The sequence below is a fragment of the Procambarus clarkii genome, chromosome 15 (assembly GCF_040958095.1).
Source record: "Procambarus clarkii isolate CNS0578487 chromosome 15, FALCON_Pclarkii_2.0, whole genome shotgun sequence".
NCBI classification, from domain to species: domain Eukaryota; kingdom Metazoa; phylum Arthropoda; class Malacostraca; order Decapoda; family Cambaridae; genus Procambarus; species Procambarus clarkii.
The window spans coordinates 3,758,602-3,784,789 of NC_091164.1; the positions used below are offsets into that span (position 1 = coordinate 3,758,602).

The window sequence follows — 26,188 nt, forward strand, 5'->3', positions numbered from 1 at the left end:
TCAGTAATAGAAGGTGTAGAAAAATGAATTATTGAAAAACAGATACAGTATACAAATCTAGGAAAAGTTAAAGTAAGGTTTACCAAATGGAAGCAGACGAGAATTAAAATACTGTAAACATACTGTAAATGGCAGTCATGAGACCTGGACAATCAAAACAACATATGAAAATTTCAAGGAGTTTCACTGAGGAAAAAATAGGGAAAGGAGGTTTTCTTGGAAGGTTAGCAAAGGTTGAGGTTTTGCTATTGATTCATCAATCATCAATCCATCAATGCTGGATTTCGTATTTGCCAGGAAAGAAGAAAAATTTGGTATTCAGTACTTTTCTCCATTGAGTAAGAATGATTATGTCTTTTTGGAAATCAAATATGCAATGCATTATAATGCAGAAGAAAATGACGAAAAGGAAATGGTGGAAAACTTGATTTCATTATGGGATACTTTTAGAAAGTTATTTAATTATTGTGATTTGAAGGATTTGTTGTTAAGCAAGGAAATAATGAGATGTATGATCAATTTTGTGATATACAGTATATGATTTAGGCACAAAATGATTTATATATGAAAACAGAGATGCAGAACTAGAAAACAGGATTGGTTCAACAGAAATTTTAAGAGGGCCAGAGAACCAGACAAAATTGACATGGAATGTGGAATAGGAGAAAATAGACCCCACACAATCTAAAATTATGTGAAAAAAACTTTAAAGAATTCTGATAAGGAATGAGATCTAGGGGGTGGTTCTAGACAAAACCATCACCTGAGAACCACATAGAGAACATTGTGCAAGGAGCCTATGCTATGCTTTCCAATTTCAGAATTCTTTTAAAATACAAAGACCTAAATACATTTAAAGACCAAAGTTGGAATATGCACCGGTTGTATGGTGTCCGTATCTTGAGCAGTACATCAACAAACTGGATAAGGTGCAAAGACATGCAACTACTGCATATGACTTTGGGAACTGTACAACAAGAGCTACAAGGAGAGCTTAGAGGCATTGAATGTTCTAAAGCTAAACGGCAGAGAGAAAAAAAAAAAAAAAAAAAAAAAAGGTGATGTGATCACTATGTACAAAATAGTATTGGAATCGACAAAATTGATAAGGAATAATTTCTGAGGCCTGGTACTTCAAGAATAAGAGGTCATAGATTTAAGCTAACTTAACAAAGCTGCCAAAGAAATAAGAAATTCATTTTTGCAAACATGAGTGGTAGACAGTTGGAACAAGTTAAGTGAAGGTGGAGGCGGCCAAGACCATCAGTACAGTAGTTTCAAAGCATTATACGACAACGTTATGGGAAAACGGAACACCACGAGTGTAGCTCTCATCCTGTAATTACACATAGGCAATTACACATCAACTTATGATAAACTCCCGTGTTAACATAGTCAAGCACAAACCTAAAATTACACCCAGCAGAATATTACCACCTTAATTATGACAGGTTCCAAATTATCATTATTATTACTAAGCAATTGTTTACTCCACTGAACTTTATATAACATACAGCTAAAAAATACTAAACTTATTATTTATAATAAAGGTTCTAATTAAATTTTACATTTTTATGTAGACAAGAATAATTTGAACACAACTACAATTTAAACAAGGAAAGAGACTTTATTCAAGTTTAACCAATTTAAAAATTATTTGCAACCTAAATGCTTAACAGCCCAGGTATTTTAAGAATACATGTAGTTCCTAGCCTTTACCAATTGATAACCTTACTTAATCTCTTCTCGTTAAACACTACCACGCCTCGATATTTACTCGAGCCCATAAAACAAAAAATTACTGTACTGTTGACTTATTACATAGTAATTTTTCTTTTAAATATGAGTCAAGATTTGAGGAATAATGGAATATACAGGCTAACACACAAAGATTTCACCTATTTAAATAATTTCCAACCATAGTTTGAAGGTTTAGCATGATATTGCTTCATCAAGCTGACCTTTGTCATCGACCATAAGCACAACTGTGTGTGATTTTAATGATGTAAGGCAGTAAATGAAATAATAAATCAAGTGTCTGTGGAATTAATGAAGGTGCTTGTTAAAACACTTATGTAAACAGTGTATTTATGATATTTATCCTGATATTCAATATACTAGAATTATAAGATGAGAAATAATTAAATATATTTCTCTAAGAATGTATTATAAATTTCATTGAATTTCAGACATGTGATTCATTGCTTTTTCAGATTTCAAGCCATAACAGATGACTGCAAATATAAACTGAAATCCTTTTGCCTCGTTAATCTTTCACTCTCACAGTCTGAACACCCCAACAAATGTAGTCCGAGTGTTAGAATGCATGAAGATATGTGTCATTTGTTGCCTAAAGACAACTAGTGCCTATGAAGATCAATTTAGATTTTAGCATCTTTCATTATTCACCCAAGAAGAACATTCAATTGTTTTCTCAGTTGTGATTTTGATGAATCTTTGCAAGATAAACACATTACAGCTGTGATGAACATTCCTGAACTCTACTTGTGCACTTACTCGCCTGCCTACAAGAAGTCCACTATTGAATAACTTTGGTAGACAGTTAGTATTTATTGTTCCATTATTTACAGGTACCAGCCATTATAGACAAACCCAAGTTAATGGAGTGAGTTTCTAACCTTAAATGCAAGTAACATCCAAACACACCTACACACTACTCAACAGACCTGAAAATAACTGCACAGCTGAGATCCTAAAGTCTCAGCCTCAGCTAGTCCAAGTGGCATTACTCTCCTTTACACAGTTAAGAGTCTTACCTTGTTTTGGTGTCCCCAGCCTTGAAGTTCCATTTCAGATTCACCCCAACCAACAGGACCGCCAGGACCTCCTGTTGGGGTCTTCGGTTTTGTGCCCCATGACGATGGTGATGTAATTGGTTGTTCTCCCCAACCAGCTGATTTGGGATCCTCCCCCCACATGCCACTACCCGTATCGTGAGGGGCGTCACTCCAGCTGCCATTTCTCCTGAAGCAAAACGTTTTTATTTTAAAAAAAGTTAAGATCATTTTTATCATAAAAAATTATTCATAAACAATTCAAAAGCCACACAAGGATGGTAGTCACTCACCCATGCTGTCCCCACATTCGCTGATCTGGTTTTATTCCTGATGGAACTGGTGGTCCTGGCATACGTCCCGGCTGTGGCCCTGGAATTCCAGGCCTTCCCATCATGTTAGGAGTAGGCATATCCTTCCACCGTGAGACATTAGCTTGTTGCTGTGGATTGCCCCACACAGCTGTGCCATCATCTCGTCGTTGTGAGGGTGGTGAAGGCTCCTCCCATCCACTAGGGCCACTTGGTCCACCTGGCTTAATGTCTTTAGGACCATTCCATTGTGCTGGACCTCCTGGACCACCAGGAGGAACTCCATGAGTAAGACTACCATGAGGACCACTGTGAGGGCCACCATGAGGTCCATTATGAGGACCACCATGTGGCCCACTGTGGGGTGCACCATGAGGTCCACCATGAGGGCCATTGTGGGGTCCACCATGTGGGCCATTGTGTGGGCCTGTGTGAGGCCCTGCATGTGGACCTGTATGAGGGCCACTATGGGGACCACCATGTGGACCACTGTGGGGACTAGTGTGAGGGCCTGTGTGTGGACCAGTATGCGCAACATGAGGTCCAGGTTTGTGAGGGCCCCCAGGTCCCCATTCACTGGGAGGATTTTCAATTCCAGATCTTTGTGGTCCATGTTCTCCCCATCCGCTGCCACCACTTCCACCACCACCACTGCCGCCGCCACCACCGCTGCTGCTGCCGCCGCCACCGCCACCACCCCCGCCACCGCCGCCCCCACCACCGCCACCGCTACCACTCCAATCAATATTTTTCTTTGGAGGTGCACCACCACCCCACATGTTAGGAGCACTAGGTGTGTTAGCTCCCCACTGTGGATTATTGGGTGGGACACCAGTCCAAACATTAGAAGAGTCTGTGGCATCGTCATCTTCTCCCCATGTACCCCCATAGTTCGTGGCTGGGGTGTGACCCCACGGAGCTTGCTGAGCTTTAGGGGGTGCAGCCCCACCATTTCGCAAATTGTTTTCCCATAGGTCACATCCGTTGTTAACATTAAGTTTAAAATGGGGTGCACTTGAATCTTTACCAGGTTCTGGCGATCCTGGAAGATCCCACGAGGTATCCTGGTTCACATTTTCTCCACCCCAACCTTCACTGCTGAGCAATGCTTCCCTGATACTCTGCAGTTGCTGCTCCATGTGACGTTTTTGAGCATCTCCTGACCCACTACCAGCTGGAAGACCTTTCCCTGCAGCTTGTGCCCAAGTGTTATTACTATTGCCTCCTTGTCCACTGGTACCTTGCTGAGTCTGCTGCTGACTGACTCCTGTTGGTCCCTGCTGCCCTCCAGTTCCTCCAGTCTGTGTGTTCTGCTGGCCTGCTGGAGAACTGGGCTGCTGGGCAGGACCACTAGATTGCTGTGCTGGTTTGAGGTTACCTCCCTGGGCAGGTGATGTGTTGGGAGCCCCTCCACCCCGACTGGGACCTCCACCCCACTGGCTCTGTGAACCGGACTGGTTGGCACCAGAGCTACCCCACCCAGCTGTTTGAGGGGCTGATCCTCCCCACCCATTGGCTGCACTTTCCCCCCCGCCTACGAGACCCAAGCCACGTGGAATGCCCCACTTATTAACTTTAATAAAGCCATGGGGGAAGGAAGCAAAACCAAATTTTCCAGGCTTGCCTGCAGCCTGGAATTTTGATGAAGTAGGAAATGAAGCGTATTGGTTGCAGGTTGCACTTATTAGGAGTAAGCTGGCTGTAGCCTGCTTTACCTCCTGGTTAAAGCTAGGGTTGCTACCCTGGAGTTGGCTATTGGCATTATTGTTGGCCATTGAGCCAGGAATGTTGAGACTGGCCTGTGCAGGTGTGTGTGCTACAGCTGGTGATGACTTCTGAGTTGGCTGAGAGGTGTTGTGCAGCGAACATGTGGTACAGGAAGCCTCAGCCCCAACTACACAACAATGGCTTGATGCTGCTCTAACTGTCACAACACCTTGCTGGCCAGAGGGGGTCACAAGTGTCTCCCCAGGGGACCCCCCCAGCCCAGGGGACCCAGGGGCAGTGGTCGAGGACGGACGGCTGGGCCCCATGGTGCCCTTGGGCTCCTCATCTCTGCTGCTGACGCGAGCACCGGCAACGGAGATGTGACCACATAACGGCGTGGAGCTGAATATCACAGAAGAAGATTCAACAGATTGGCAAGGCAAGTATGGGTCAGCTCCAACCCCATCCGCCTCACCATCTGTTACTGGGGACTCACGGCCAGCTGCTGATACTGGCGTGCTGCTTATTTCATTAGCTGCCATACTGGCACTGTCATCAGCACTTAAAATGCTCTGGCTGCTGCTACATCTGTGGTCCACATCCCTTTTACTTTGTGCTTCACACACCATGCCAAAGGTCTCCACATCCTGTTGAGAGATAAGCAAATTAAAGAAAAATATTAAAATCAAGGTACCATTACTAATCATAAGACAGACAATAATTATGTACAATTTCATTAAAAATAATGTGGAACCAGTGAAACTGCTTCCACATGATTTTGCTCCACAATAGCAAGATACCAAAAATAATGGTGAATGTAATGAAACATCCATCTCTAGGCAGCTTCAGTTTCCTTGGTGGATCAGTTTTGGCGAAATGGAAACAGCCATAAAATCTACCAAGCCTCTGGACTTTCATAGGCCTACCAAACACCAGGACCAAAATCTGGTGCTTAAAGGAAAGAGGAGCACGAGGATCCGAGATCAGTCTCGTAATCGAGTAAAACTCCCAATAAATTACAGGCAATCCCTGACTAACAGACAACTCTGATGACGAAGTCAAAACTAGCCCATCGTAGAGGTACAGTTGTACTTGCGTTTACGAATTAAATTCGTTCCCAGAGATGGCTCATAAACCGAAAATTCGCAATCCAAAACAAATTTTTCCATAAGAAATAATGCAAATTGAAGTAATTCGTTCCACACTCCCAAAAATATTATCTTCAAAATAGATTTCATACATATTACACAAATGTTTTGTACTATAATATGTTCAAGTTATAGCTTACCTTTATTGATGACTTATTGGCGTATGGAAGACAATGAGGAGAGTGGGAGGAGGAGAGGTGTTAGTGTTTGGAAGGAGTCCCATTCCATTATAACATCCGGCAGTGATAACTTCTTTGGAGTACTCTCTCTCTCTCCTATGTTTTGCCTGCATACCACTAGGACCTGGTTGTGGCTCACTGCTTGGTTTTCTCACTAAGAACCTTTCCATAGAGACTTGTTTTTCCCTATGTTTTGACACTTTCTGTAGTGAGGCATCACAGTGTCATTAAAAAGGTTAAGGCAACGGCCTACTGCAGCTTGATTTGGGCGAGTTATTTCAACAAAATTTTGCATTTCTTCCCATACTGCACACTACGTCTTAATTGTTGAAGAACCCCTTGCATGATATATAATATTTACTTTATGTTCAGAAAGCAGAAAAAAATTAAATTCTTTACAAAGAATTCAAGCATGATCATTACTAAGCAAGAGCCACTGGTAAACTGAATCGCGGTCGCCCTTGCCACCAGGAATCACGCACTCGGTCGACCCATACATGTATCAACAAGCTCGCAAATCGAGGCAAAGCTCGTAAACCGATTCGAATGAGTGCTACACTCTCACTAGCAGTGAGATTTGGGATCATAGTGAGGGCAGTAGCACTCCAGGATGCAATTCTTTTACCATGTTGTGGCACAGCTGGGAACATCCTGTGCATAGGTTCGAACCCTCATCACGGCACTTGTGGATTTGTTCATTTAATATATAATGCTACTATGATTTCTGTGTGTATTGAAGTAAGGCCAAAACCATCAGTTGTTTCAGAGCACCACACAACAAAGACTACTCAGAAGACAGGACACTACAAGCACAGCTCTCATCCTGGAACTACACTTAGATAATTAGATGTCCAGCAACAAATAAAGTAAATCTGTCACTGAAAAAATCCTCGAACTCGGCAGAGAGAGCAAGTCAGAAACACTGACTCGCATCCCTGAAAGCTGCAGTCTAAATCAAGGTTGCAAACAACCACCAAAAGGAAAAAAATAAATAACACATAATCGTAATACTATGTTATTATATACTGTGTGTGCCAAAAGTGCCACCGGGACTTAATGCGGACTGGCTGTAAGACATTAATAAATGTCCAAATGCACAAGACATTAGGGTTGTGATGCCAAATCCTGGCAAGTATAAATGAGAAAGATACATAGTGCCATGGATTTAAACTGAATGAACCTTTATGCATTAACAGAGTGGAATTCCATAAAGATGGAAAGGCATACCTACAACTTCCAATAACAGGTCTGGTTTATAGACCAAGTCCGAAGCCCTAACCAGACACCAGGGAAACTAATAATAGAAGCCCTTGAAAAAGTGGATACTTAAACCCAGTGGAGAAGACTGCTCTGGTGGGGAAACAAAATACAAGCTACACAGTCACAAAGTTGGCTAATTAATCATCCAAGAATATGTATAATGGAGAGCATAAACACAATGATGAAGTGTAACAGAAATACTAAGCATGCCACCCACCACCCAACCTGCAGGACAACAAAATCCTAAAGAACACAACCAGGCTCACAAGCTAAGTCTAGTCTGCAAGCTGAACTCTTGGAAGGCCTGAGCTGCCATCTGGTGATGCACTTGGATACTGGCACATGGTATGTTGACATCTGGCAAACTACTGCTTCCCTTCTTTTCATCTTTTCTCTCACCTCCATGAGTACACCAATTTCTGGTCTTGGTGCTGGGTAGGCCTGCACAGGTCCAGAGGCCTGGTAGTGTCATGGGTGTGTCTGGTGCCAGAATCAATGCACCGGGGAGCTACTGAGGGCCAGCCCAGAAACCATTATTTTGTTGAAGAGGTCAAGTCCCAATTAGTCGCACATATTAAGGTTCGACAACAGTACTTTGACAGCAAAAATAATGCCAGTATGAAAGCTTCTTTGCCTTGCAAAACAATTAAAACAACATTAAATGGGAGCTTGACTTTAAAGACAGTAAAGCAGAGAAGCCACTTAATTGACACATGGCTGTATTTAATTAATGGGAATTAGAGATACAAAAATAAATCATTTCTTAGGAATTTATTATACGAGTTTCTTGCACTTCATTAGCTGAAAACTCGGTAACAGATAAGAGCATTACTGTACTTGGAAACTAATAAAACCTTAAAATAAATCTTAACTAGCCAGAACCTCTGTACAATTATGCTAAATATTGAACTGAATGCTATATACAGTACAACTTACTGTAGAGGTATCAGGCACTTTGTTGGTAGGAAACTCAGGATTTGGCAAGTTTGTGACCGCATTGGCCTGGTGTGCTTCACAGTGGCTGTCCATTCTGGTGCACAACTCACCACCTACACAACACTAGAAACAAATACAGCATAAATAAACTGAACAAATAAGTACATCAAATTATCAACTAATTTGCATGTGCTATTGCCCCAGAATATTCAAGTTTCAGATATGGTACTGAACTGCAATAATCAAAACTTTTAAAGAAAATACAGTACTGTACACAGAAACTTTGCATCACCAGCTGAGCTTAAAGCTTCAAATATTGTGTTCACTGAAGCAGCTAGATAAGTTTCAATTAGAACCAATCGAGGAAGGTATCCCAACATTATACCAAATTTACATAAATACGGTGCAACCCAGTTTATCAAACTAATGCATGCTAGAGGATGTCCACTTTGGCAAAATACAGTTAAATAAATCGAGGTGCAAGGTAAGCATGTTGAGAGAATCTCAAGCATACCACCAAATAAGTATACTCTTGCTTATTTGGTGTAAAATGGGATTGAAAATATTATATAGCTATTGAAGGTAGTGACCAACACTACCCTCACTTATACTGTACTGTTTTTACAAGCTCTTAGTATCAGAAAACTGTATTTAAGTTATTTCTCACACTATGATATAAATAGTGAGGATGGGTTGATTTTGTGTAAATTAAAGGTTCCAAGAGAAAAGCAGCTGGCAGTGATCACAGCTGGCTGCCGCCACCACCACCACATGCCAAACAATTCCTCCTAGAGACTAACATGCAGCCAAAAACTCACTGAATCCACAGGACATCTGGAGGCCCCTACTGAAGCAAGTGCAGGTTTTACAAACAACCGCCCCTCCCCCATGTACTATGGTATAGGTAATGGAAGAACTCCATTACCCATACCAGAAGGCATGGGGGGTTGTATTAAAACCTGGACTGGTCAAGTCCCAATTAGTCGCACCTATTAAGGTTCGACAACAGTACTTTGACAGCAAAAATAGGGGCCTCCAGATGTCCTGTGGATTCAGTGGGATCTCAGGTTGCATAACTTGTACCATGTTGTGGTCCAGAGTGCGCAGCTTGGAAGTACCCAAGTGAGGGTTCGAATCCCCCTCATTTCTCAGAATGATTTTCTCAATAAAAATAATAATAAGTACCTTGGGCCCCTGCAAGGATTACCTATGGACACAGCAGAACAATAACACCAAATAAGTTATTATGGCAAGAATATCATTTTGGGGGGAGCTCCTTGTGGCTCCCTATAGCTAACATCTCCGATGTGGACTCGCCTAGTTGTACTGACCTAGTTGCGCTTGCGGGGGTTGAGCTTCAGCTCTTCGTTCCCACCTCTCGACCATCAATCACTGGTATACAGATTCCCGAGCCTATTGGGCTCTATCATATCTACATTTGAAGCAGCGTATGAAGTCTGCCTCTACCACATCACTGTCTATCGTGCATTCTATTTCATAACTAGTCTGACACTAAAAAAGTTCCTTCTAATGTATGTATGGCTCATCTGAACACTTGCTTCTATTTGTCCCCCCCTTGTGCATGTACCCCTTGTGTTAAATAAACTGTCTTTATGTACCCTATCAATTCCTCTGATAATCTTGTATGTGATCATGTCTCCTCTAACTCTTCTTTCTTCCAGCGATGTGAGGTTCAGTTCCTGTAGTCTCTCCTCGTAGCTCATATCCTTCAACTCGGGTATCAGTCTGGTGGCATACCATTGAGCCTTCTCCAATTTAATCTTGTGTTTTACTAGATACAGGCTCCATGCTGGGGCTGCATGCCATAGAATTGGTCTGATATACCTGCTTGATGGGGTTCTGGGAGTAGTTCTACTCCCCAAGCCTGGCCCACCACACTGTTGCTAGGAGCAGCCCGCAGGCCCACATACCCACCACAGCCCGGTGGGTTGTGGTATATGTGGTATATAAAGACCTGAATGATTCCTTGCACAAGATCCTAAAGGCAGTTATTATGTTGGCTAACCTAGCATATGCCACTGATGATATCCTCTTTACATGGGTTTCAAGGAACAGATCTGGTGAGTTATCAACTCCTAGGTCTTTCTCCCTCCCAGATTCTTGAAGGATTTCATCTCCCAAATGGTATCATATATCCAGTCTCCTGCTCCCTACCCCTATATTCATTACTTTGCATTTGCATCAAATTAAATTCTAATAGCTATATAAATTGTCATCCACACTTCCATGCCATTTGTTGGGCCATTCTTTCAGATGTCCAGGTCATCTTGAAGCCACATACTGTTTTCCCGTCTTAATTTTCTCATAATTTTAGCATTATCAGCAAACATTGACAGGAATTAGTCTATACCCTCTGGAAGATCAGTTACATACATCAAAAACAAGATAGGTCTGAGCACAGAACCTTGTGGAACACGGCTAGTGACATCATGCCATCCTGAGACCTCACCCCTCACAATAATACACTGCTTCCTATTACTTAGGTACTCCTTCATCCACAGGAGCACCCAAGCAACCATTTTCCGGGTTGGAACGTGCGAGTACTGCATTGCCAAACAGGTGCCATCAGTTGCAAAGTTCTAGGGCCTACCAGGGACCACGTGCCAGTACCTGGTCCCCCCTCACAGACACTCAGGGAGCAGTAGCATCTATTTTGTATATGCCACCAATAGGGAAAGCCCCCAGAAAGTCAGTGAGAAAACGACCACAGTTGGCTACTTCCTATACCTGCAGACTTGAAAACAGCCATTGAACTCTCCCAAATTAGATAAACAACTGAAAATATTTTGATCCAGCTCACACTCATTTACCACCTACTCTCATTTAGGGGATGGTGGTGGTGACACGTTCATGGCTTCTAGGCCACAAGCCGGCCAGCTCTCCTCTGACGTGTCAGGCAGCCATGTCACTATGGCCCGAGCTCTTTTCCTGGGTTTTTGCCTTGGTTATTTTGCCATACAATATTCTGTGTGCATGGGCCAGGAGTTGTGTGCATTTGTAACACCTGTTCCATCCCATCTCGAAGGAGTGGACTGTCACTGTCGCCTCCCTCCTCAGTCTGTGCGAGACGTTTGATCGCCAAGTCTCTGATCTCTGTGTTCGGCTTGGTCCCAGTGTTTTCCCTTACACAGCACCACTTGAGGCTCTTGTGGTGGATGCCTTTTGGCAGGACTAGGCAAGGTGGGAGTTTCTGTACCTCTTTTCCCCAGTCTGGCTGTTACTCTGGGATCTGGAGAGGTTGGATTCCTACTGAGGATGGGTGCTCCTTCTGGCTTCTTGGTGGCAAACCCAGCCGTGGTTTAAAGCACTGCTTGTTGGGTGCTTGAATTCGGCATTCTTTCCACTGCCTCACCTCCTCCGAAGGATTGGCCAGCCTTGCCTTGCTAAGTCGACCTCCTTCTCTACTCTTCGCACTTATCCTTTTAATGCAGGGGTATCGTCCCTCCCGAGTTGATCACGTATTTACAAAGTGTCGTGCCTGTAGGGTTCGTCAAGGCATCAGTGTGTGGTTCTTGAAGGTTGTTTCCCCCTCTTCCTTTTGTTGTACTTTTTGGTTGGCATCTTCTACTGATACTGTTGCCTCAAATCATACAATGCTGGCGGAGCCTCTGCAGCTTGCATAGGGGGTCGACATTGTCTCGACTTTATTTTGAAAGTTGTTTCATACTTCGTTTCACCTCTAGCTTGCTCTTGTGCTGCCAGAGCCAGTCTGGTCTCTAGACTGGGTGCTCCCTTTTGTCTCTTCTGCTCAGTTTCCTGTTTCCTTTGGTCCGGGTTTCTTTTCTTTCGACTCTTCTAGGTCGCCATGACTTTCAGCTACCGTGCAGGGGTGCTTCATGCTTTCCTTCAGTGCCGGTAGTTTTGCTCTTTTGGTCCAGGCGGTTGGGTTCTTCGGTCCCGGCCTGCTGCTGCTCCTAGCTCAGCGAGGGTCATTTGGTTTCCAAAATGGTCCCTTAGTTCTCGTTTCCTTGTTCTGGCCAGGGGTACATCCTGTTTTGTGTCTTGTGGAGGTTCTTCGTCACTGTCTTCATACTTTGCTGTATCATTGGTGGATGCCTTCGGGGGTTTTCCAGTCTCTCTGGGTCCCTGTTCCAAGGTTCATCCTTCTCGAGTCATCCACAGTGTTGTTCAGTCCCACTGACCTGCAGTCTGTCCTCGTGCCCGTGATATTTGCCCATCAGTCACACTCTCGGTTGTCATGCTGCTATGCCCTGGACTGTTGTTCATGCACGGGGGGTTTGGGTAGTTAGCCGTGATTTTGGCTGCCAGTTGTTGGGTTATTGCTCTTGAACCTCAGAGCCTGTGTATCTCTGGATCGGCTTCTATGCTGACCATCTTTTCTTCGTTCTGATATCGGCAGTGCTTCCTCCTCTCTAGTACATCCCTCTCCTCTTCTTTGTGGGTAGATAGCTGCAGAGTGCCACAGGGGGCCTCACAGTACCAGAAATCCCAGCATTGAATTTAATGAAACCCCAATTTTTGGGCAAGCCCCAGTGGCTCCCAGACACCCGCCCTCCATCCAGGGATTCGGGTGCTTCACGCCATTTGTTGAACTGACTGGCTTGTGGCCTTGGAGTAACAGACAGCCCACCTTTCTCCCAAACGAGAGGGTGTGGTGGAGTAATCTAGTGAGAGCTGGATCAAAACATTTTCAGTTCTTTCTTTACCTCCTTTTGGGGGAAGTTCTATGGCCATTTTCAAGTCTTCAGGCATAGGAAGTAGCCAGCTGTGGTCTGTTTTGCCTTGCTGACTTTCTAGGTGCCTTTCCTGGTGGTGGCATATACAAAATAGAAGCCACTGCTTCCTGCATCTCTGAGGGGGGGCCAGAACCCTGACTAGTCTACCCCCAGTAGGCCAGAGAACTCTGCAACTGATGGCACCTGTTAGGCAATACACACATCAGGAATGTTAACTACAGGAAGCCACCGGGGCTCACCCAGAAATTGACATTTAATTACATTCAACGCTGGTTTTTGGCAAATGAATTAATGCACAAATTTTTTAAGATGTTTCCCATTATGGCCTCATAATAAGTGCCACCAATAATTATAGGAAAGTTATCAAAAGTAATTTTAAAACATGTCAGATCATATATAGTTTGGGAGACATTAAGTGTACTCTACAGTTGACTTTCAGCATTTTTAAAGTCTGGTTGCCTGGTCTGAGGCTTCCTGGGTGGCTGCCCAATGGATATTTAGAAAATGGTACTAAATAGTATTCATAATTTATGGTTTGGCAACAAATTTTTGAAAGATAAAAAAATACAGATTGTTAGATATATGAAACAGGTAGAAAGGCCAGTGGGTGGGTAAGAAAGGTCAGTGGGTGGGTAAGAAAGGCCAGTGGGTGGGTAAGAAAGGCCAGTGGGTGGGTAAGAAAGGCCAGTGGGTGGGTAAGAAAGGCCAGTGGGTGGGTAAGAAAGGCCAGTGGGTGGGTAAGAAAGGCCAGTGGGTGGGTAAGAAAGGCCAGTGGGTGGGTAAGAAAGGCCAGTGGGTGGGTAAGAAAGGCCAGTGGGTGGGTAAGAAAGGCCAGTGGGTGGGTAAGAAAGGCCAGTGGGTGGGTAAGAAAGGCCAGTGGGTGGGTAAGAAAGGCCAGTGGGTGGGTAAGAAAGGCCAGCGGGTGGGTAAGAAAGACCAGCGGGTGGGTAAGAAAGACCAGCGGGTGGGTAAGAAAGACCAGCGGGTGGGTAAGAAAGACCAGCGGGTGGGTAAGAAAGACCAGCGGGTGGGTAAGAAAGACCAGCGGGTGGGTAAGAAAGACCAGCGGGTGGGTAAGAAAGACCAGTGGGTGGGTAAGAAAGACCAGTGGGTGGGTAAGGAAGGCAAGTGGGTGGGTAAGGAAGGCAAGTGGGTGGGTATGAAAGACCAGTGGGTGGGTAAGAAAGACCAGTGGGTGGGTAAGGAAGGCAAGTGGGTGGGTATGAAAGACCAGTGGGTGGGTAAGGAAGACAATCAAACAGGGATAAAGGCAAGCAGGTGGGTAGAAGAACTATCAAGCTAGTATAAAAACCACAAAGAAAACCTTGTCCAGGATGCCAAAAAATCCCATCAGTGAACACCAAGAAACTCCATTTGTTTCCTACCACAGGCTAACTCACCTTGACTATGAGAGAGAAGGCCTCTGAATCCGAGCTCCCTGAAGAAGAAACACCGAGTGGACTGACCAAGCAGTCGTCTACACACTCTTTGGCTGACAATGCATAGAACCTAAGATCTGAAAAGTAAAAATATATCCAATAACTAACTGCCAGAATATACTGTATGAGAAAATATTACATGTCGCTTAGAAATACAACCCATCCTCCTGTTTAGATGATACTTTTTTTAACTATGTACACCATAGTAAAAACATTGACATACTAAGCAATTAGTAAAATTTGGTACTATTCACTTCATAGTAAAAAAAAAAATGAAGCTAAAAAATTTAAAGGTTCCTAGGCCAAGTATATCACACACACCCACATGTACTATATTAGGCCTCAGATAGTGTGTATTAGGCCTTGGAAGGGTAGGTTAGGTTAGTTTAGTTTGTCTTCACAAATACAAAAATTTATTCTGGTTTGTCCAAATTCAATAGTGATTTTTACTTTTTTTTTATTCTGTTGTACGCCGGTATATGTACAATGTACTATATACTGAACCCGAAGCCACCCACTCTGAGAAGACTCAACATAGCCAAGGAGAGGAGGCCTGCCCCAAGCCCCCCCCCCCCCCACCCAAAAAAAGGCAGGACCAACAAACTTCACTGCAGGCCGCAAGAAACAACCCGAAGTCGTGGGACCAAGAGCCGGTAAACCGAGCTAGCTTCTTCCCCACTGCTCCACAAGGGGGGTGACCTACATAAGGGCCAGCATGAACCCCGAGAGCTAGCTTTTCAAGCAGAGCGATAATGGTGCCAACCAGACAAAAACGACAAGGCTTGGGGATTACATCTAACCCAGCTACTGGCACCACAGAGGATCCACCTCGACCAACAGAAGACAACACCCTGGACTAACCAAATTGCCAAGAAAGGCGAGAAGAACAATAGACAAAAAAGGTAAAGAAGTGAGAGCCATGGCCCATGTTTAGCCCAAAGACTGAACCAGCACGGCTTGCTGACACGGGTTTTTACGGGCTCACCATAGCCCGTGCTACATGGACACTTCATTTTGATTAGCTAAATCTGAAACAACAACAACAAACTGACACGCGAGACAGGTGAAAAACATGAAACTGCCTCCTGAATGATCGGAGCATACAGCTTAAGGAGGGTTGCCAATGCCAAAGCAGCAGAGGTCAAGACCCCTGCACAAGGAACCTCATCGGGCATACCAACATCCTCCAAGAGCCAATCAGAATGAAGCTCTAGGAGGCTCAAGAAATGCACAACAGAAGCCAAGTGAGAGCGGACAAGAAGGTCGTCAGTAACCAAGGCAGCCGACAGAAGAGGAGCCTGAGCATGTAGCTGAACAAGACCCACATCACAGGAAAGGGAAGGAGCAACGATGCACTCATTGAGACCCTCAAAAGAATAAAAAATATACAATCCTGCAACACACAAGAAACTTCCATCAGTCAAGCGTGCAGTTACAGTCAAGCTCAAAGTAAAAAGGGCAGTTGACTCCAGAACCTCATAATGCATCCAATAAGGGGAAGAATTAATGAACTCAACTATGTTGAGCAAAAGGTATGTACTAAGGGCCTCCCGGGCCTCCGCCACGGGGACCTGGGAGGAAGGAAGAAGTGCAATATAACCCCAATATAACCCAGGAAGAGGCAAAATTTATTAATTTACATTCATGACACCTGGAACTTCCAAGAACAAGAGGTCATAGATTTAAACTACTAAAACAGAGCTGCCAAAAAAAAAAATTAGAAAGTTCACTTCTGCAAACAGAGGAATAGATGACTGGAACACGTGAGAAGGTGGTGGATGCAAAAACCCTCAGTAGTTTCAAACCATCCTATGAGAGAGTTCTGGAAAGACAGGACACCACGAGTGTAGCTGTCATCCTATAACTACACTTATCAATAACACATAAGTAATTATGTGTAATTAATACGTTAATTACTTGCCAGTTAATAAATTAATACAGTAATACAGTGCAGTAATAAATACCAGTTAACAAAATGAAGCTATAAGATGCACTTAGCTGTTATTATACATGTTGATGAAAGTGTATAAAATGCCCACTAAAACTGTTCACTATTATCCTGCCCCACCTACCCATTTGTTAACCACTGGTATCAAACAAAATACAGTATTTTGATCTTGGTCAAATACAAATAATAGACTTAGGATATGAAGTACCTAACAGATTTTTGGAGTCACCTTGTCAAACAATGCTTCCCAACACTCACCTCCTGAACTTGGTACAGATAGGACATCTTGGCACGAAAGAAGAGGGTTTGGATCACATATGGGTTTGGAATTATCTGAAAAAATATAATTAAATTACATTAATAAATTATTAGTGATAACTACAATAATAATTATTAGCCGAAACCTTTAGTTATTCAAGAAAAGCATACCATCTTCTTCCCTAAGTTACATATATGTAACTTATAAACAATCAAATGTTTGAGTGCAACTAAGAACTCTTCCTTTTTATAACACTGAGGTGGCAAATGTATCAATTATACTGAACATAGCTAAGACAGCTTCGTGGTCAATATTTAACACGATTAAACTTTGGCCTATATTTATATTTTTCATTAAAATTTTAATGAATTAACCATTGATACTCAAACACTAGTCTTAATTAAAATACAGTTCCAAACTCTTCCGCTAACAGTTCCTAAATTATGTCAATGACCTACCCGAGGGACAGAGCTCATATGTCAATGTTTGCAGAAAATGCAAAGCTAATGAGAAATGTAAAAGCTGATGAAAACATTAGCAAGTTACAAGACCTTTACAAAGTCCTAGAGGAGAAGAAAAATGGTTGCTACAATTCAATACATGCAAATTTAAGATAATGAAGATGAGAAAGGGAGACAATGGACCAGGAGATATCTACACTACAAGATAAAGACAACTACAGGAATATTTGAAAAAGTACTGTATTGTACTGAGGTTTGCAACAAGATTAGTTAGTGCAGAGCTGAAAGGGGTTAGCCCTTTTAAGGACCAGGTCCCAAATTTGCACAGTAGAATAACATACTGGAGCGAAAGGTACAGAAGGAAATGCAGAATAGAACCAGTGAGAAGTAGAGGTGCCATAGGCACAATCGGAGAGCAATGTCTTAACACCAGGGAGGGGTCCACGGCTGTTCAACACCCTACCAACAAGCATTACAAATATTGGTGGAAAGGTGGATGTATTCAAGAGGCACTTGGACAGGTTCTTGCAAGAAGTGCCGGACCAACCATGCTGAAGTGAACATGTGGGCCTGCAGGATGCTCCAGGCAATAGCCTATTGGACCAAGTTATCACAAGACGAGCCTGGCCTCAGACCAGGCTCAGGGAGTAGAAGAACTCACGAAACCCTCTTCAGGTATGCTCCAGGTTAAGGTATGAGGATAGGCTAAGGGGCCATGTTTTCAACAGGTTTTGAGATGGGCCTGCAGGCCACTCCAAGCAACATCCTGTTGGGCCAAGCTCTCACAAGTCAAGCCTGGTCCGAGGCCAGACTTGGGGAGTAAAGAACTTCCAGAACCCCATCAACCAGGTATACAAGTTATATATACACATGTACAGTATATGCACACACACATACATATTTTACTTTTATACTTTTATACTTTACTTTTATATAGTGGCACCTCGGAATACGAGTGTCCCTGTATACGAGTTTTTCGGAATACGAGCAGGATTTCCTCGGAAAATGTGCCTCGGAAGGTGAGGGTTACCTCAGAATCCGAGTTTGTTGATACGCGTACAGGCCGAACTAGCACGTGGTGGTACGGCGATCGTCGCCCCTCACCCCTCAGTTTACCAGTGCTTCACGCCCAGTGACTATCCCACGTCAATTCTTCACCCGGATTTTCAGTGTTTTGTTGGATTTTTGGTCATTTGACCATAAGAGTTGTTATTATATATCTCACCATGGGTCCCAAGGAAGCCAGTTGTAGGGATCAAGGCAAGAGAGCACATGTGAGGATGACAATAGAGGAAAAACAAGAGATCATTCGGAAGCATGAAAATGGTACGTGTGTTGTTGAACTTTGTAGGCAGTACAACAAAGCCACGTCAACGATATGCACTATACTTAGCAAGAAAAAAGGACATTATGAGTGCTAAAGTGGCAAAAGGCGTAAGAACAATCACGAAACAAAGACCACAAATACTTGAAAAAGTTGAAAAGTTGTTATTAATTTGGATACACAACAAGGAGTTAGCGGGTGATAAGTGTTTCAGGGGCCATCATTTGTGAGAAAGTCAGGGTATTGCACGAAGACCTTGTAAAGAAAACCCCAGGAACGAGTGCAGATACGATAGACTTTAAGGCAAGCAGGGGATGTTTTGAAAAATTTAGAAAAAGAAGTGGTATCCATAGTGTCATTGTGTCATAGTGTCATCCATATCCACCACACCTCTCCTCCTCCCCCCTCCTCACCATCTTCCATATGCCTACAGCATTCATCAACAAGGGTAAGTAATAACTTGAACATAGTTTTGTAGGTTTATTTAGATGAATTAGGTATAAAATTTAGTTTGAAGTGAGGTTTTTGGGGTAGTCAGGAACGGATAAATTCATTTCCCATTATTTCTTATGGGGAAATTATCTTCGGATTACGAGTTTTTGGAATACGAGCTGTCTCCAGGAACGGATTAAACTCTTAAACCGAGGTACCACTATATGTGTATGTGTGTTTATGTATTTTATTTATATATATATATATATATATATATATATATATATATATATATATATATATATATATATATATATATATATATATATATATATATATATATATATATATATATATATATATAATATATATATATATATAATATATATATATATATAATATATATATATATAATATATATATATATATATATATATATATATATATATATATATATATATATATATATAAATAATTACACACACACACAATGTATATAATTCTGGCACGAATTCTCAATATTTCTTGTGTTTCTTCACTGAAGCAGGAAGTTGAAAAATTAACTCTCCAAAGATTATTTTTACTTTTTATTAGGCCTGACATCTAGCAATGCATTTCACAAGGTGACTCCTCACATTCTCAGATAAATTCTATCATTCTTAGCACTGGGATATATCCTTTTATGGTGAGGTTGTCAGGTAACATATTGATGAATGGCATTACATTGGGGATATTGATAAAGTATTAAATGTATCAGCACAGTATGACATGTTGGCAGCTTATGTTCTTCCTGGTTGCTTCCATTCCTGATGCAGGGTCATTCGGTCCTGCTTCTGCATTGGCCCGGGGTCTTGAAGTACATAGGGGGTAACTGTGTATTAGCTGGTTGTTGATTGCTGATCTAAATTTCTTGATATGCAGTGCCTCACTGATGTCTAATTTTCTATTGTCATTGTATCTATCAATGATTTTGGGGTTGCTCGTCAAAATATCCCTGGTGATCGTCTCGTGTGTGGTGATTATATGTTCCTTGATGGAGCCCTGTTGCTTTTGCATTGTTAATCGCCTAGAGAGGGATGTTGTCTTGCCTATATACTGAGATCGTTGAGGCTGACAGTCCCCCAAGTGGGCATGCGAAAGCGTAGACATTGTTGGTTTCTTTCAAGGCATTTTGCTTGGTGTTGGGCACATTCTTCATTAGAGGATTGAGCAGTTTCCTTGCTCTTATAATATATTGTTAGTTTAATCTTTTAGATGGTTACCTAACCACCTCACCATAAGATCTTAGGATATAACACGGTGCCAAGCACAGTAAAATCTGTTTTTGAGAATGTGAGGAGCGACCTTGCGAAATGTAATTATATATATGAAATATAAACATACAGGTATAGACATACAACACACCTAAATATGGCTTTTGACGGAGTTCCATGTAAGAGGTTGTTCTATAAACTGGGACACATTGGAGAGGTGAAAGGTAAGCTTCTAACACGGATGAAAAATTTTCCGACTGATAGAAAAATGAGGGCAGGAATAAGAGGAATATCGGACTAGAGAAATGTCACAAATGGAGTACCACAGGGTTCAGTTCTTGCATCGGTAATGTTCATTGTCTACATAAATGATCTACCAAATGGAATACAGAATTATGTGAGCATGTTTGCTAATGATGCTAATAGGGAAGATGAGTAACTTAGATGATTGTCATACCCTTCAAGAAGACCTGGGACAGAATAAGTATATGGAGCACCACTTGGCAAATGGAATTTAATGTAAATAAATGCCATTTTCTGGAATGTGAAATAGGGGAATATATACCCCCACACAACCTATAAATTATGTGAGAAATCTTTAAAGAATTCCGATAAAGAAAGAGAACTATGGGTGGTAATAGATAGAAAACTATCACCTGAGGACCACATTAAAAACATTGAGCGAGGAGCCTATGCTACACTTTCTAACATCAGAATTGCTTTTAAATACATGGATGGCGAAATGCTAAAGAAATTATTCTCGACTTTTGTTAGCCCAAAGCCCAAAGCTGGAATATGCAGTTGTATGGTGCCCATAATACACCTATATCTAAGAATCACATCAACAAACTGGAAAGGGTGCAAAGACATACTACTAAGTGGCTTCCAGAACTGAAGGACAAGAGCTACGAGGAGAGGTTAGAGGCATGAAATATGCCAAAACTAGAAGATAGAAGAAAAAGAGGCGATATGATCACCACGTACAAAATAGTAACAGGAACTGATAAAATTGATAGGGAAGACCTGGAACTTCAAGAACAAGAGGTCATCGATTTAAAGTAACTAAACAAAGTTGCCAAAGAAATAAGAAAATTCACTTTCACAAATAGTGGTAGACGGTTGGAACAAGTTATGCGAGAAGGTGGGAGGCCAAAACCGTCAGTAATTTCAAAGCGTTATATGAAAGTGTGCTGGGAAGACGACTAGCTAGCTTTACTTTCCTTCTGCTTTGCTATTCAACTTCCAAAGCAAATTGGTTAAATTACTTTGAAATATTAGCACACCTATTCTACAGTTCTAAGAAACCAGTGGTGGTGTTTTTACAACTCTCAAAACTTGGCACATAGCTAGATAACACACACATGACAAGAGTTGGCATTTGCATGGTTCCACTTTGAAATTGTGACATGGGTACGTAATGACATGTTTTCTGTACACTAAACTTCAGCCTTATAGTTAATACAAGTGTACCCAAAAAAAACACAAATATGGTAAATACAGGTATTACACATCTGCAGAGATGCACTGCAAATGTTTAATAAGGATAACTTAATAGCCAGGGATAGGGGGGATGGGTGAAACCTAATCAAAACAGCATGACATGGGGAGTGAAAACCTAATTCAAACAGAGGATGTGGGGTGAAAATGTCATTAAAATAGCAGGGGTTTGTGGGGTAAAAATGTAATTAAAGTAGCAGGGGATCAGAGAGCTGGAGGGGGTTAAAAACCTAATTAAAATAGCAGGGGGATGGAGGAGTGAAAACAATTAAAATGGTATGTGAAGGGGTGAAAACTTAATTAAAATAGTAGTGGGTATTCAAAAGTGACTATGACACCGAATAGTAACCCAAAATTAAAAAAAAAATTGAAGCCATAGAGTAACCCCTACCATGGATACGTAATAAATAACGAATAATAAAAAATTACCTCAATCAAAAGATAAAAAATTATTATTGTACAGTACCCATAACTGCTATTAGAGAGCAGTTTCCATAAATCAAGTCATACTTCAAATTTCTCCACCTAATAAGTACAGTACAATGTTCATCTTTGTCACATACGAGCATGTGGTTTTTATCACTGGATACGTGAGCAACAATTCATAAACTAAACCAAGGGGCCTACAATTTTTCACCATGATTTACAGACAATAAGCAACTGTAACTCTTCACTACCTTTGATAAGCAGCAAGAATCCCTATTCAGCATAAAGAACTTTTAAAGATTAATTTTGTCCATCTGGACATGGTTTTAATAATTAATAATAGTGCATGAAATATATTTGTCAAGCTTCAATAACAAAAGAGAAGCAAGTTATGAAAGTTACCATTATTCCTCTGGCTTGATATACGAGTAAATTTTAGGTTACCCTGAATATATTCATTCCATGTTTCAAGTTCATCTGGCCAACAGTTTTCAGGGTGAAAGTTGACAACTCCAAACAGCAATGGTTCATAAACTTCAAAGATTCTGGAAAATGTCAGTAAGATTACATAAACAAATTTGAATGGGATGACAACACATACCAAATTTAAAGCTAACTTTAATTACTGTATACTGAACTGTTTGTTCTTTAATTAAAAAAACTAACACTACTCATCCTAGGAATTACTTTACAATTACTGTATATCACATTTGCCAATTATAACTCCCATAAATGCCAAAAATTTCACCCAAAAGTTTTCAGTCTACACATGCAAAAATGAACACACTGTTACCAAGAAAAAATAAATGCTCAATCATGGCTAGTTAGGAAAACAAGAAACTAAGACTACTTTATGTTTAGACTAGCAGGCTACATTAATGAGGAAAAACGTGCAGCATGAAGTGAATACAGCAGGAAAGGGGAACGTTTTTCAGAGCATATGATAAAATGGTGATAATTTCCTAAAACGTTCTCTTGAGTATCAATGAAGCAAAAATGCCTGAAAACATTATTAAAGAACTTTGTTTAAGAGACGAATAACTGTATGCACGACAGCAAAATAGTTACGCGAATTATGTTCAACACATGTGCCATTGGTTCTCACCCCCAGACTAGCAAAACGTCTCCAGTATCCAGACACTAACGTAATTGAAGTTTTAATTGGACTAAAATAAAGTTTTAATATAATGAGAAGAATTTTTTTGGTGGGTGTGTCAGCAGGGAGCTGAAGTCCTGATATAGCCAGGTATTGGTATGTATTATAATTTATATTATATAACCCACAACAACCGTTGTCAACACCAGACTGGTGTTGACAACGGCTTTAACATGCCGAAACGTTCATCTCTCTTCCCCATTTCTTTGTGGTTTTTCCGCATACAAATGATCAGTGTTTAGTGATTGTCAATTGCATGCATATTATATTATATATATATATATATATATATATATATATATATATATATATATATATATATATATATATACATACATTATATATATATATATATAATTTATATATGTCGCACCTAGTAGGCAGAACGCACTTCTCAGCCTACTATACAAGGCCCGATTTGCCTAATAAGCCAAGGTTTCATGAATTAATTGGTTTTCGACAACCTAACGTACCTAACCTAACCTAACTTTTTCGGCTACCTAACCTAACCTAATCTATAAAGATAGGTTAGGTAGGGTTGGTTAGGTTCGGTCATATATCTACGTTAATTTTAACTCCAATAAAAAAAAATTGACCACATACATAATGAAATTGGTAGCTTTATCATTTCATAAGAAAAAAATTATAGAAAATATATTAATTCAGGAAAACTTGGCTTATTAGGCAAATCGGGCCTTGCATAGTAGGCTGAGAAGTGCGTTCTGGCTACTAGGTACGACATATATATATATATATACAATATATATATATTGTATATATATAATGTATATATATATATACAATATATATATATATATACATTATATATATATACATTATATATATATATATATATATATATACATTATATATATATATATATATATATATATACATATATATATATATATATATATATATATATGTCGTACCTAGTAGCCAGAACGCACTTATCAGCCTACTATGCAAGGCCCGATTTGCCTAATAAGCCAAGTTTTCATGAATTAATTGTTTTTCGACTACCTAACCTACCTAACCTAACCTAACTTTTTCTGCTACCTAACCTATAAAGATAGGTTAGGTTAGGTTAGGTAGGTTTGATTAGGTTCGGTCATATATCTACGTTAATTTTAACTCCAATAAAAAAAAACTGAGCTCATACATATTGAAATGGCTAGCTTTATCAATTTATAAGAAAAAAATTAGAGAAAATATATTATTTCAGGAAAACTTGGCTTATTAGGCAAATTGGGCCTTGCATAGTAGGCCAAAAAGTGCGTTCTGGCTACTAGGTACGACATATGTATATATATATATATATATATATGTATATATATATATATATATGTATATATATATATATATATATATGTATATATATATATATATATATGTATATATATATATATATATATATGTATATATATATATATGTATATATATATATATATATGTCGTACCTAGTAGCCAGAACTCACTTCTCAGCCTACTATGCAAGGCCCGATTTGCCTAATAAGCCTAGTTTTCATGAATTAATGTTTTTTCGACAACCTAACCTACCTAACCTAACGTTTTTGGCTACCTAACCTAACCTAACCTATAAAGATAGATTAGGTTAGGTTAGGTAGGTTATATATATATATATATATATACATATATATATATATACATATGTCGTACCTAGTAGCCAGAACGCACTTCTCAGCCTACTATGCAAGGCCCGATTTGCCTAATAAGTCAAGTTTTACTGAATTAATATATTTTCTCTAATTTTTTTCTTACGAAATGATAAAGCTACCCATTTCATTATGTATGAGGTCAATTTTTTCTTATTGAAGGTAAAATTAAACGTAGATATATGACCGAACCTAACCAACCCTACCTAACCTAACCTATCTTTATAGGTTAGGTTAGGTTGCCGAGAAAGTTAGGTTAGGTTAGGTTAGGTCGTCGAAAAAACATTATTTCATGAAAACTTGACTTATTAGGCAAATCGGGCCTTGCATAGTAGGCTGAGAAGTGTGTTCTGGCTACTAGGTACGACATATGTATATATATATATATGTATATATACATACAGTATATATATATATATATATATATATATATATATATATATACATACATATATACACATACATACAATTATATATATATATATATATATATATATATATATATATATATATATATATATATATATATATATATATATATATTATATATATATGTCGTACCTAGTAGCCAGAACGCACTTCTCCGCCTACTATTCAAGGCCCGATTTGCCTAATAAGCCAAGTTTTCCTGAATTAATATATTTTCTCTAATTTTTTTCTTATGAAATGATAAAGCTACCCATTTCATTATGTATGAGGTCAATTTTTCTTTATTGGAGTTAAAATTACCTAACCTAACCTAACTTTTTCGGCTACCTAACCTAACCTAACCTATAAAGATAGGTTAGGTTAGGTAGGGTTGGTTAGGTTCGGTCATATATCTACATTGATTTTAACTGCAATAAATAAAAATTGACCTCATACATAATGAAATGGGTAGCTTTATCATTTCATAAGAAAAAAAATTGAGAAAATATATTAATTCATGAAAACTTGGCTTATTAGGCAAATCGGGCCTTGCATAGTAGACTGAGAAGTGCGTTCTGGCTACTAGGTATGACATATATATATATACACACACACATGTATATACATACATAGGTATACATATATACATACATAGGTATACATATATACATACATACATGTACATATATACATACATATACATATATACATACATACACATATATACATACATACGTATACACATATATACATACATACGTATACACATATATACATACATACGTATACACATATATACATACATACGTATACACATATATACATACATACGTATACATATATATACATATGTAT

At 40.2% G+C, this 26,188-nt stretch overlaps 1 protein-coding gene across 16 annotated transcripts in view; it reads right to left on the minus strand.

Moving 5' to 3' along the window:
* The window catches only part of LOC123759049 (trinucleotide repeat containing adaptor protein gawky), a 98,869-nt gene that overhangs the window by 67,277 nt on the left and 5,404 nt on the right, over nt 1–26,188 (minus strand). For 10 of the 16 annotated variants that reach the window (XR_006772974.2, XM_045743808.2, XM_069324886.1 and 7 more), the window contains exons 2-6: nt 16,700–16,774; nt 14,455–14,570; nt 8,337–8,459; nt 3,089–5,460; nt 2,778–2,985 (exon numbers count right to left, since the gene is read on the minus strand). Coding sequence is in view for 15 of the 16 variants with exons in the window: in XM_045743808.2 (XP_045599764.1) it covers nt 2,778–2,985; nt 3,089–5,460; nt 8,337–8,459; nt 14,455–14,570; nt 16,700–16,774 (2,894 nt within the window). In the remaining variant the exon portion in view is untranslated. Of the gene's footprint in view, nt 1–2,777; nt 2,986–3,088; nt 5,461–8,336; nt 8,460–14,454; nt 14,571–16,699; nt 16,775–22,495; nt 22,639–26,188 lie in introns of all 16 variants that reach the window. The other 6 variants (XM_045743816.2, XM_045743819.2, XM_045743818.2 and 3 more) reach the window with 3 other exon arrangements.